The sequence below is a fragment of the Physella acuta genome, unplaced genomic scaffold, assembly GCF_028476545.2.
Source record: "Physella acuta isolate Inbredline_101_S28 unplaced genomic scaffold, ASM2847654v3 ptg000075l, whole genome shotgun sequence".
NCBI classification, from domain to species: Eukaryota; Metazoa; Mollusca; class Gastropoda; family Physidae; genus Physella; species Physella acuta.
Window position 1 is genome coordinate 63,710 of NW_026731595.1, and position 12,851 is coordinate 76,560.

The following is a 12,851-nucleotide window of genomic DNA, read 5'->3' on the forward strand; positions in this document are numbered from 1 at the left end:
GTCTTACTTGACATGCAGTAATCAAAGTCTTACTTGACATGCAGTAATTAAAGTCTTACTTGACATGCAGTAATCAAAGTCTTACTTGACATGCAGTAATCAAAGTCTTACTTGACATGCAGTAATCAAAGTCTTACTTGACATGCAGTAATTAAAGTCTTACTTGACATGCAGTAATCAAAGTCTTACTTGACATGCAGTAATTAAAGTCTTACTTGGTATGCAGTAATCAAAGTCTTACTTGGCATGCAGTAATTAAAGTCTTACTTGACATGCAGTAATTAAAGTCTTACTTGACATGCAGTAATCAAAGTCTTACTTGACATGCAGTAATTAAAGTCTTACTTGACATGCAGTAATCAAAGTCTTACTTGACATGCAGTAATTAAAGTCTTACTTGGCATGCAGTAATTAAAGTCTTACTTGACATGCAGTAATCAAAGTCTTACTTGACATGCAGTAATCAAAGTCTTACTTGACATGCAGTAATTAAAGTCTTACTTGGCATGCAGTAATTAAAGTCTTACTTGACATGCAGTAATCAAAGTCTTACTTGGCATGCAGTAATCAAAGTCTTACTTGGCATGCAGTAATTAAAGTCTTACTTGGCTTGTAGTAATGGCTGGAGCAGCCATGATCTGAATAAACGACAGCCAAACTTGGTTGCTGTTGTATTTAGCAGTTTTAAAAGTGAACCATCTTCTGACCCATCTAATGCATTTTGAACAAGTTCAAGGTCACTTATGCATTCAGAATTAAGATACATGTACTTAGTGCGGTTGGAAAACCTTTGAAATTTTCTGGAAAAGAAAGACACAATCGCATCATTTATAGTTATATTGGGGGTTAAGGTGAGATATGTTAGTTATTTAGATACAAGCTCAAAAGTAAATCATGAGCTGACAGCAAGTGTTTGTTTCAGGATTTTGAATATTTGTTTGGACATTGAGCGAGGCATTTGACCATTTAGCTGGTTACAGAAAGCTCCATTTGACCAGGAACCTGTCATACTGATGTTAGTAGAATAGTATTTAGTTATGAATGTTAGGATTAGTGAAATAGAATAGTATTTAGTTATGAATGTTAGGATTAGTGAAATAGAATAGTATTTAGTTATGAATGTTAGGATTAGTGAAATAGAATAGTATTTAGTTATGAATGTTAGGATTAGTGAAATAGAATAGTATTTAGTTATGAATGTTAGGATTAGTGAAATAGTATAGTATTTAGTTATGAATGTTAGGATTAGTGAAATAGAATAGTATTTAGTTATGAATGTTAGGATTAGTGAAATAGTATAGTATTTAGTTATGAATGTTAGGATTAGTGAAATAGAATAGTATTTAGTTATGGATGTTAGGATTAGTGAAATAGAATAGTATTTAGTTATGAATGTTAGGATTAGTGAAATAGAATAGTATTTAGTTATGAATGTTAGGATTAGTGAAATAGAATAGTATTTAGTTATGAATGTTAGGATTAGTGAAATAGTATAGTATTTAGTTATGAATGTTAGGATTAGTGAAATAGAATAGTATTTAGTTATGAATGTTAGGATTAGTGAAATAGTATAGTATTTAGTTATGAATGTTAGGATTAGTGAAATAGAATAGTATTTAGTTATGGATGTTAGGATTAGTGAAATAGTATAGTATTTAGTTATGAATGTTAGGATTAGTGAAATAGAATTTCATTTAGTTAAGGATGCTAGAAACATGTACAAATTATATAAAGTGTGAACCACTAATGGGGGAAGGGGCAAGCAAAGATTTTGTGTGCATTTGTTGCATGGGGGCTGCAAAGGGGTAGATTTGTTCTTGACCTCTAAAATTAACAGTTCTTGACCTCTAAATGTTACAGTTAAGATCAATATACTTACTGGTTATAAAAAACTAAAGTAACTTTTTGAAATTGAAATTTCTAGCTCAGCTGATAAAAGATGGAGGTCATGATCCAGAGATTTAGGATTTAAAATGTGCATAAAACTAGTCAAAGTTAGTACCTAGTGAAATCCATGACTCAAAGATTTGGGGCTTAAGTTAAGGGGATGAGTCAGTTAGTACCTAGTGAAATCCAATAATTAATAGTATTATCTCCCCTGAGTCACCAGTAGTTGGCCGGATAGCCCTTTTTTGAAAATTACAGGTGTGGCGCTATTTTCAATCTATTCCTGTATCGGTGGTTCACATTCATACTGGGCATATCTCACATACACATTTTTAATTTTCCTTCATTTACCTTTTTAATATTCAACTTTCCAAGCCCAAATATTTTTTTATTGGCATCTCAATAGGCAGATAAGTGCGTTTAACTTCTATTTATTCAATTTTGATCAAATTGTCTTTGTATTAGATCAATGTTTACATGAATACTATCAAATTGTCTTTGTATTAGATCAATGTTAACATGAATACTATCAAATTGTCTTTGTATTAGATCAATGTTTACATGAATACTATCAAATTGTCTTTGTATTAGATCAATGTTTACATGAATACTATCAAATTGTCTTTGTATTAGATCAATGTTTACATGAATACTATCAAATTGTCTTTGTATTAGATCAATGTTTAGGAGCACAGTCTGGGCATACTGTCATATTTTTTAGGATTTCTTGAATATTGGCAGATTTTCCATGTGGAGTGACATAAACACTATTTGATAATAAATTATTGAAGTGTACTTAAAAAATGATATTTATACATTTAGAAGAAGGTTAGCATATGGTTTACCTAACAAATATTGTAATTAAATGTAGATTTCTAGTAGTAAAAGAATAACAAGAATAGAGATAGAAGTTGCAGGATAGTTTACTAGGTTTAGTAAAGTTTATGCATAAGTCTAGTTCTAGTAGTAAGATTTGTTAGTTATATTTATTGCTGAAAATTGTCTTGCCTAGAACTAGTATGTACTACCCATCATCCCATGTCACATGACATGAAACACAGGTAAAAATCGCTCACCGAAGAGCATGCAAAAAACAACATCAACAGGGGCTGCAACCCAATAAATTACAACTTATTATTTACCCCCTGCTTGTAACAATGATATGTGTTACACAAGTAATAGTCCATACTTCTGTTATAATACAGATCTGTATGGTACATTTTAATCAGGAGACATAAAACAGTAAACCACTAAGCCTATTCTAAATACATTGAGCTCACTTCTATTAATGTATTTTACACTGGCTTACCATTCTAGTAGGCTACAATCATACTAGTATTACTAGGCTTACCATTCTAGTAGGCTACAATCATACTAGTATTACTAGGCTTACCATTCTAGTAGGCTACAATCATACTAGTATTACTAGGCTTACCATTCTAGTAGGCTACAATCATACTAGTATTACTAGGCTTACCATTCTAGTAGGCTACAATCATACTAGTATTACTAGGCTTACCATTCTAGTAGGCTACAATTATTCTAGTATTACTAGGCTTACAATTCTAGTAGGCTACAATCATACTAGTATTACTAATAGTTAGTAGTCTCCTGACTGACTAGGCTTTCGTTTTCAAAATATTTTATTATGCGGCTCATGGTAATTTCTATTGGAAGTTTCCAGCAAAAGCAGGTTCAGTCCAGCAACTGTTACCACACCAGAAAGACCACAGAATGTGTCACTAAGGAATAATGGAGTAGGAGATGTTGGCATCTATGGTTGGTACCGACAGAAGAAGATATAAGAAATGTTCCCATAAAAAAATCCAGTAAATCCAGTCTAAAACCATACTCAAGATATACTTCTGAGTTGTGTTTACGTGTGAAAATTATAAAAATTATTGTTATAATGATTGCCGTGTTACTAGTTAATAAATTCTACAGTTTAATCCTGTTTTGTAAATTTTTTATTTTTTGGAAAAAATTTCCTACATTCCTGACGGTACTTATGTGTACCAATATATATTGGGGCATTTAAAAATTAACAACACTAAATTTTCTTCGACGTATGCTTAATTTGTGCTAAAAGCAATATAATAACACATTGTTTAAGACAAAATTTCATTCAGAGCTTCATTTTGTAAATTCCTTTTTTTTTAATAATCCTTTTAGTCCAGCATGGCCTTAAAGATGTAAACACACCTGGTCAAAGATAAGACCTGATGTAAACACACCTGGTCAAAGATAAGACCTGATGTAAACACACCTGGTCAAAGATAAGACTTGATGTAAACACACCTGGTCAAAGATAAGACTTGATGTAAACACACCTGGTCAAAGATAAGACCTGATGTAAACACACCTGGTCAAAGATAAGACCTGATGTAAACACACCTGGTCAAAGATAAGACTTGATGTAAACACACCTGGTCAAAGATAAGACTTGATGTAAACACACCTGGTCAAAGATAAGACTTGATGTAAACACACCTGGTCAAAGATAAGACCTGATGTAAACACACCTGGTCAAAGATAAGACCTGATGTAAACACACCTGGTCAAAGATAAGACCTGATGTAAACACACCTGGTCAAAGATAAGACTTGATGTAAACACACCTGGTCAAAGATAAGACCTGATGTAAACACACCTGGTCAAAGATAAGACTTGATGTAAACACACCTGGTCAAAGATAAGACTTGATGTAAACACACCTGGTCAAAGATAAGACTTGATGTAAACACACCTGGTCAAAGATAAGACCTGATGTAAACACACCTGGTCAAAGATAAGACTTGATGTAAACACACCTGGTCAAAGATAAGACTTGATGTAAACACACCTGGTCAAAGATAAGACTTGATGTAAACCAAACTGCTGGAGGTAGATGATGAGACCAGCTATACAACTGACAACAGCTTTAGGTAAAGCATATACTCTCTGCAAACTTGAAGGCTCTGAAATGAAAATGTGTTGCCCTAAAGTAAAGTTAAAATATGTTGCCCTAAAGTAAAGTTAAAATATGTTGCCCTAAAGTTAAATGTCCCATATAGAAGATGTCTAAATTTTTATAAAAGTTAGAGATGATGATATATAATTGAGACAGTTGCACTAAGGTCTTACCATTCTTATAAAAGTTAGAGATGATTGTATATAATTGAGATGGTTGAAAAATATTATCCATAAATTCCTCTATGTGGACCTTGGTCCTCTCTGTTTCTCTGTCGGAGACACAAGTGAAGGCGTTAGATGTTTAGACAAGGTTGGCCCTAATTCATGAAAGTTGGCCCACCTACAAGGTTGGCCCTAACCCATGAAAGTTGGCCCACCTACAATTACAAATACTTAGAGATAGTTAAGTTAAAGACAGTTACAAATACTTAGAGATAGTTAAGTTAAAGACAGTTACAAATACTTAGAGATAGTTAAGTTAAAGACAGTTACAAATACTTAGAGATAGTTAAGTTAAAGACAGTTACAAATACTTAGAGATAGTTAAGTTAAAGACAGTTACAAATACTTAGAGATAGTTAAGTTAAAGACAGTTACAAATACTTAGAGATAGTTAAGTTAAAGACAGTTACAAATACTTAGAGATAGTTAAGTTAAAGACAGTTACAAATACTTAGAGATAGTTAAGTTAAAGACAGTTACAAATACTTGGACGTTTGACCCTTTGTCAGCACACAAAAGTGTGGTTACAGATTAGACAGAAAAGCAAACAGTAACAAAATTTTGGACATCTCTACAGTGAAAGCACGTCTTGTCTAAATGACACGATATCAAGTCAGACCCCATTTAGGCCATTTATTTCAACAGAATCCTTTAGTTGTGTATAGAAGGGAACGCAATCTTAGAGCCCTTTTAGTCTGCCACCCACTACCACCTGCCACCTACTACAACCTGCCACCCACTACCACCTGCCACCCACTACCACCTGCCACCCACTACCACCTGCCACCCACTATCACCTGCCACCCACTACCACCTGCCACCCACTACCACCTACCAACCACTACCACCTGCCACCCACTACCACCTGCCACCCACTACAACCTGCCACCCACTACCACCTGCCACCCACTACCACCTGCCACCCACTATCACCTGCCACCCACTATCACCTGCCACCCACTACCACCTGCCACCCACTACCACCTGCCACCCACTACCACCTGCCACCCACTACCACCTGCCACCCACTACCACCTGCCACCCACTACCACCTGCCACCCACTACCACCTGCCACCCACTACCACCTGCCACCCACTACCACCTGCCACCCATTACCACCCACTACCACCTGCCACCCACTACCACCTGCCACCCACTACCACCTGCCACCCACTACCACCTACTACAACCTGCCACCCACTACCACCTGCCACCCACTACCACCTGCCACCCACTACCACCTGCCACCCACTACCACCTGCCACCCACTACCACCTGCCACCCACTACCACCTGCCACCTACTACAACCTGCCACCCACTACCACCTGCCACCCACTATCACCTGCCACCCACTATCACCTGCCACCCACTACCACCTGCCACCCACTACCACCTGCCACCCACTACCACCACCAGATTTGGCACCACTCCTTGTCCCTGTAAATACCTGTCATTTCACCCTTCATATTGAATCACTCCAGCTGCCTAAGGGAACCCTCAAAATAAAAATTCAATTTAACTGTGAGTCCCGTAACATAATTTATGTCATCCATTGCAACATCTTTTATATTGGACAAACAGGGAAACGATTGTCTGAAAGGGTTAGCCAACACCTGCGATCAATCAACAATGAAGACGGTCTTCCTGTGGCCAAACACTTTAACAAGAGTGGACATGACATAAAAAGTGACTTTTGTGTAACCGCCGTTCAGTTTTGCCATTATTATAAAAAACGCCTAAACACTGATATGCGACTTATACTTAAATTTGGCAGACGGGCACTGGATGGTTTAAACGAACAGGTATCCTTCACCTAACCACCACACACCCCCCCCCCCCCTACAGAAATACACCACGCCCCCAACCCCACCCCTATACGGTGTCCAAGTGTCCTTTTTCGCGCATCTTTTCATTTGGATATCGTGGCATTTAGACAAGATGTGTTTAACCCTGTCGAGTGGCTAGCAGACAAGATGTGTTTAACCCTGTCCAGTGGCTAGCAGACAAGATGTGTTTAACCCTGTCCAGTTGCTAGCAGACAAGATGTGTTTAACCCTGTTTGTGGCTAGCAGACAAGATGTGTTTAACCCTGTCGAGTGGCTAGCAGACAAGATGTGTTTAACCCTGTCCAGTTGCTAGCAGACAAGATGTGTTTAACCCTGTCGAGTGGCTAGCAGAAAAGATGTGTTTAACCCTGTTGAGTGGCTAGCAGACAAGATGTGTTTAACCCTGTCGAGTGGCTAGCAGACAAGATGTGTTTAACCCTGTCGAGTGGCTAGCAGACAAGATGTGTTTAACCCTGTTGAGTGGCTAGCAGACAAGATGTGTTTAACCCTGTCCAGTTGCTAGCAGACAAGATGTGTTTAACCCTGTCCAGTTGCTAGCAGACAAGATGTGTTTAACACTGTCGAGTGGCTAGCAGACAAGATGTGTTTAACCCTGTTGAGTGGCTAGCAGACAAGATGTGTTTAACCCTGTCCAGTTGCTAGCAGACAAGATGTGTTTAACCCTGTTGAGTGGCTAGCAGACAAGATGTGTTTAACCCTGTCGAGTGGCTAGCAGACAAGATGAGTTTAACCCTGTCGAGTGGCTAGCAGACAAGATGTGTTTAACCCTGTTGAGTGGCTAGCAGACAAGATGTGTTTAACCCTGTTGAGTGGCTAGCAGACAAGATGTGTTTAACCCTGTCCAGTTGCTAGCAGACAAGATGTGTTTAACACTGTCGAGTGGCTAGCAGACAAGATGTGTTTAACCCTGTTGAGTGGCTAGCAGACAAGATGTGTTTAACCCTGTCCAGTTGCTAGCAGACAAGATGTGTTTAACCCTGTCGAGTGGCTAGCAGACAAGATGTGTTTAACCCTGTTGAGTGGCTAGCAGACAAGATGTGTTTAACCCTGTCGAGTGGCTAGCAGACAAGATGTGTTTAACCCTGTCGAGTGGCTAGCAGACAAGATGTGTTTCACCCTGTTGAGTGGCTAGCAGACAAGATGTGTTTAACCCTGTCCAGTGGCTAGCAGACAAGATGTGTTTAACCTTGTCGAGTGGCTAGCAGACAAGATGTGTTTAACCCTGTTGAGTTGCTAGCAGACAAGATGTGTTTAACCCTGTCCAGTTGCTAGCAGACAAGATGTGTTTAACCCTGTTGAGTGGCTAGCAGACAAGATGTGTTTAACCCTGTCGAGTGGCTAGCAGACAAGATGTGTTTAACCCTGTCGAGTGGCTAGCAGACAAGATGTGTTTAACCCTGTCGAGTGGCTAGCAGACAAGATGTGTTTCACCCTGTCGAGTGGCTAGCAGACAAGATGTGTTTAACCCTGTTGAGTGGCTAGCAGACAAGATGTGTTTAACCCTGTCCAGTGGCTAGCAGACAAGATGTGTTTAACCCTGTTGAGTGGCTAGCAGACAAGATGTGTTTAACCCTGTCGAGTGGCTAGCAGACAAGATGTGTTTAACCCTGTCGAGTGGCTAGCAGACAAGATGTGTTTAACCCTGTCCAGTTGCTAGCAGACAAGATGTGTTTAACACTGTCGAGTGGCTAGCAGACAAGATGTGTTTAACCCTGTTGAGTGGCTAGCAGACAAGATGTGTTTAACCCTGTCCAGTTGCTAGCAGACAAGATGTGTTTAACCCTGTCGAGTGGCTAGCAGACAAGATGTGTTTAACCCTGTCGAGTGGCTAGCAGACAAGATGTGTTTAACCCTGTTGAGTGGCTAGCAGACAAGATGTGTTTAACCCTGTCCAGTGGCTAGCAGACAAGATGTGTTTCACCCTGTTGAGTGGCTAGCAGACAAGATGTGTTTAACCCTGTTGAGTGCTAGCAGACAAGATGTGTTTAACCCTGTCCAGTGGCTAGCAGACAAGATGTGTTTAACCCTGTTGAGTGGCTAGCAGACAAGATGTGTTTAACCCTGTCGAGTGGCTAGCAGACAAGATGTGTTTAACCCTGTCGAGTGGCTAGCAGACAAGATGTGTTTAACCCTGTCGAGTGGCTAGCAGACAAGATGTGTTTAACCCTGTCGAGTGGCTAGCAGACAAGATGTGTATAACCCTGTCCAGTTGCTAGCAGACAAGATGTGTTTAACACTGTCGAGTGGCTAGCAGACAAGATGTGTTTAACCCTGTTGAGTGGCTAGCAGACAAGATGTGTTTAACCCTGTCCAGTTGCTAGCAGACAAGATGTGTTTAACCCTGTCGAGTGGCTAGCAGACAAGATGTGTTTAAACCTGTTGAGTGGCTAGCAGACAAGATGTGTTTAACCCTGTCGAGTGGCTAGCAGACAAGATGTGTTTAACCCTGTTGAGTGGCTAGCAGACAAGATGTGTTTAACCCTGTTGAGTGGCTAGCAGACAAGATGTGTTTAACCCTGTCCAGTGGCTAGCAGACAAGATGTGTTTAACCCTGTTGAGTGGCTAGCAGACAAGATGTGTTTAACCCTGTTGAGTGGCTAGCAGACAAGATGTGTTTAACCCTGTTGAGTTGCTAGCAGACAAGATGTTTTTAACCCTGTCCAGTTGCTAGCAGACAAGATGTGTTTAACCCTGTAGAGTGGCTAGCAGACAAGATGTGTTTAACCCTGTTGAGTTGCTAGCAGACAAGATGTGTTTAACCCTGTCCAGTTGCTAGCAGACAAGATGTGTTTAACCCTGTTTGTGGCTAGCAGACAAGATGTGTTTAACCCTGTTGAGTGGCTAGCAGACAAGATGTGTTTAACCCTGTCGAGTGGCTAGCAGACAAGATGTGTTTAACCCTGTTGAGTGGCTAGCAGACAAGATGTGTTTAACCCTGTCCAGTTGCTAGCAGACAAGATGTGTTTAACCCTGTCGAGTGGCTAGCAGACAAGATGTGTTTAACCCTTTTGAGCTAAGTCCTAGATTGTGTTACTGTTCGTCTTTTCTGTCTAATCTGTACCACACTGTTGTGTGCTGACCAAGACCTTGGGTTGAAACATGTGGGGAAATGAGGTAGGTGTCAATATATTGAAGCTAGAGATTGATGAATGTTCTATTTGAGGACATCAATAATTAAATTCAAAGTTTAGTAGTGAACAATTACCTGACACCAAGTGTTTGTTGAATGATTACCTGACAGAAAGTGTTTGTTGAATGATTACCTGACAGAAAGTGTTTGTTGAATGATTACCTGACACCAAGTGTTTGTTGAATGATTACCTGACAGAAAGTGTTTGTTGAATGATTTTGTAAATTTGTTTGGATGTAGAGCAGGGCACTACAACTTCCACCGGCTGCAACTGGTCAATACGATATTGTAGCTCTGTACACAGCCTACAGTCAGTGAAGGCATCATACACAACACTACTGGTTTCTGGGTCCACACACTAAAATTAAGATTTGTCAGTCTATGATAGTTTGGGCATGTATCTAAATGTCTAAGATAGTTTGGGCATGTATCTAAATGTCTAAGATAGTTTGGGCATGTATCTAAATGTTTTAGCCTAAGATAGTTTAGGCATGTAACTTAATGTCTATGATAGTTTGGGCATGTATCTAAATGTCTAAGATAGTTTGGGCATGTATCTAAATGTTTTAGCCTAAGATAGTTTGGGCATGTATCTAAATGTCTATGATAGTTTGGGCATGTATCTAAATGTCTATGATAGTTTGGGCATGTATCTAAATGTCTATGATAGTTTGGGCATGTATCTAAATATTTTAGCCTAATATAGTTTAGGCATGTAACTTAATGTCTATGATAGTTTGGGCATGTATCTAAATGTCTAAGATAGTTTGGGCATGTATCTAAATGTTTTAGCCTAAGATAGTTTGGGCATGTATCTAAATGTCTATGATAGTTTGGGCATGTATCTAAATGTCTATGATAGTTTGGGCATGTATCTAAATGTCTATGATAGTTTGGGCATGTATCTAAATGTCTATGATAGTTTGGGCATGTATCTAAATGTCTATGATAGTTTGGGCATGTATCTAAATGTCTATGATAGTTTGGGCATGTATCTAAATATTTTAGCCTAATATAGTTTAGGCATGTAACTTAATGTCTATGATAGTTTGGGCATGTATATTAATGTCTATGATAGTTTGGGCATGTATCTTAATGTCTAAGATAGTTTAGGCATGTATCTTAATGTCTAAGATAGTTTAGGCATGTATCTAAATGTCTATGATAGTTTGGGCATGTATCTAAATGTCTAAGATAGTTTAGGCATGTATCTAAATGTCTAAGATAGTTTGGGCATGTATCTTAATGTCTAAGATAGTTTGGGCATGTATCTAAATGTCTAAGATAGTTTGGGCATGTATCTAAATGTTTTAGCCTAAGATAGTTTGGGCATGTATCTAAATGTCTAAGATAGTTTAGGCATGTATCTTAATGTCTATGATAGTTTGGGCATGTACCTAAATGTCTAAGATAGTTTGGGCATGTATCTAAATGTTTTAGCCTAAGATAGTTTAGGCATGTATCTAAATGTCTAAGATAGTTTGGGCATGTATCTTAATGTCTATGATAGTTTGGGCATGTATCTAAATGTCTAAGATAGTTTAGGCATGTATCTAAATGTCTAAGATAGTTTAGGCATGTATCTAAATGTCTATGATAGTTTGGGCATGTATCTAAATTTCTAAGATAGTTTGGGCATGTATCTAAATGTCTACGATAGTTTAGGCATGTATCTAAATGCCTAAGATAGTTTGGGCATGTATCTAAATGTCTAAGATAGTTTGGGCATGTATCTAAATGTCTAAGATAGTTTAGGCATGTATCTAAATGTCTAAGATAGTTTAGGCATGTATCTTAATGTCTTTGATAGTTTGGGCATGTATCTAAATGTCTATGATAGTTTAGGCATGTATCTAAATGTCTAAGATAGTTTAGGCATGTATCTAAATGTCTAAGATAGTTTGGGCATGTATCTAAATGTCTAAGATAGTTTGGGCATATATCTAAATGTCTAAGATAGTTTGGGCATGTATCTTAATGTCTAAGATAGTTTGGGCATGTATCTAAATGTCTAAGATAGTTTAGGCATGTATCTAAATGTCTAAGATAGTTTAGGCATGTATCTAAATGTCTAAGATAGTTTAGGCATGTATCTAAATGTCTAAGATAGTTTAGGCATGTATCTAAATGTCTAAGATAGTTTGGTCATGTATCTAAATGTCTAAGATAGTTTGGGCATGTATCTAAATGTTATAGCCTAAGATAGTTTGGGCATGTATCTAAATGTCTAAGATAGTTTGGGCATGTATCTTAATGTCTAAGATAGTTTGGGCATGTATCTAAATGTCTAAGATAGTTTGGGCATGTATCTAAATGTCTAAGATAGTTTGGGCATGTATCTAAATGTCTAAGATAGTTTGGGCATGTATCTAAATGTCTATGATAGTTTGGGCATGTATCTAAATGTCTACGATAGTTTGTGCATGTATCTAAATGTCTAAGATAGTTTAGGCATGTATCTTAATGTCTAAGATAGTTTGGGCATGTATCTAAATGTCTAAGATAGTTTAGGCATGTATCTAAATGTCTAAGATAGTTTAGGCATGTATCTTAATGTCTTTGATAGTTTGGGCATGTATCTAAATGTCTAAGATAGTTTGGGCATGTATCTAGATTTATAAATAAGGTAGTAATTAGTAATGCACAGACCACAATTGCTAATTGCCTTGTGTCTTCAGATGGTGACTTTTCTTCATATACAAACATGAGGTAATTGTAGCTTGAATTGTGTTCACCCACCTGATTCAAATGTGTTGCTATTAAGGAAAAATTGGTTGTCATGAAAACTTTTTCTTTTCAAAATATGTCAAG

At 38.0% G+C, this 12,851-nt stretch overlaps 1 protein-coding gene across 2 annotated transcripts in view; it reads right to left on the reverse strand.

The window, feature by feature from the left end:
- LOC131953221 (DNA mismatch repair protein Msh3) overlaps positions 1-12,796 on the reverse strand; it is a 61,750-nt gene extending 48,954 nt beyond the window's left edge. For both annotated transcript variants that reach the window (XM_059316327.1, XM_059316320.1), the window contains exons 1-5: positions 12,690-12,796; positions 10,232-10,398; positions 5,011-5,108; positions 4,730-4,844; positions 606-800 (exon numbers count right to left, since the gene is read on the reverse strand). In XM_059316327.1, the coding sequence (XP_059172310.1) occupies positions 606-800; positions 4,730-4,844; positions 5,011-5,108; positions 10,232-10,398; positions 12,690-12,746 (632 nt within the window). In that variant the 5' untranslated portion in view covers positions 12,747-12,796. The remainder of the gene's footprint in view (positions 1-605; positions 801-4,729; positions 4,845-5,010; positions 5,109-10,231; positions 10,399-12,689) is intronic.
- Positions 12,797-12,851: the final 55 nt, after the last annotated feature.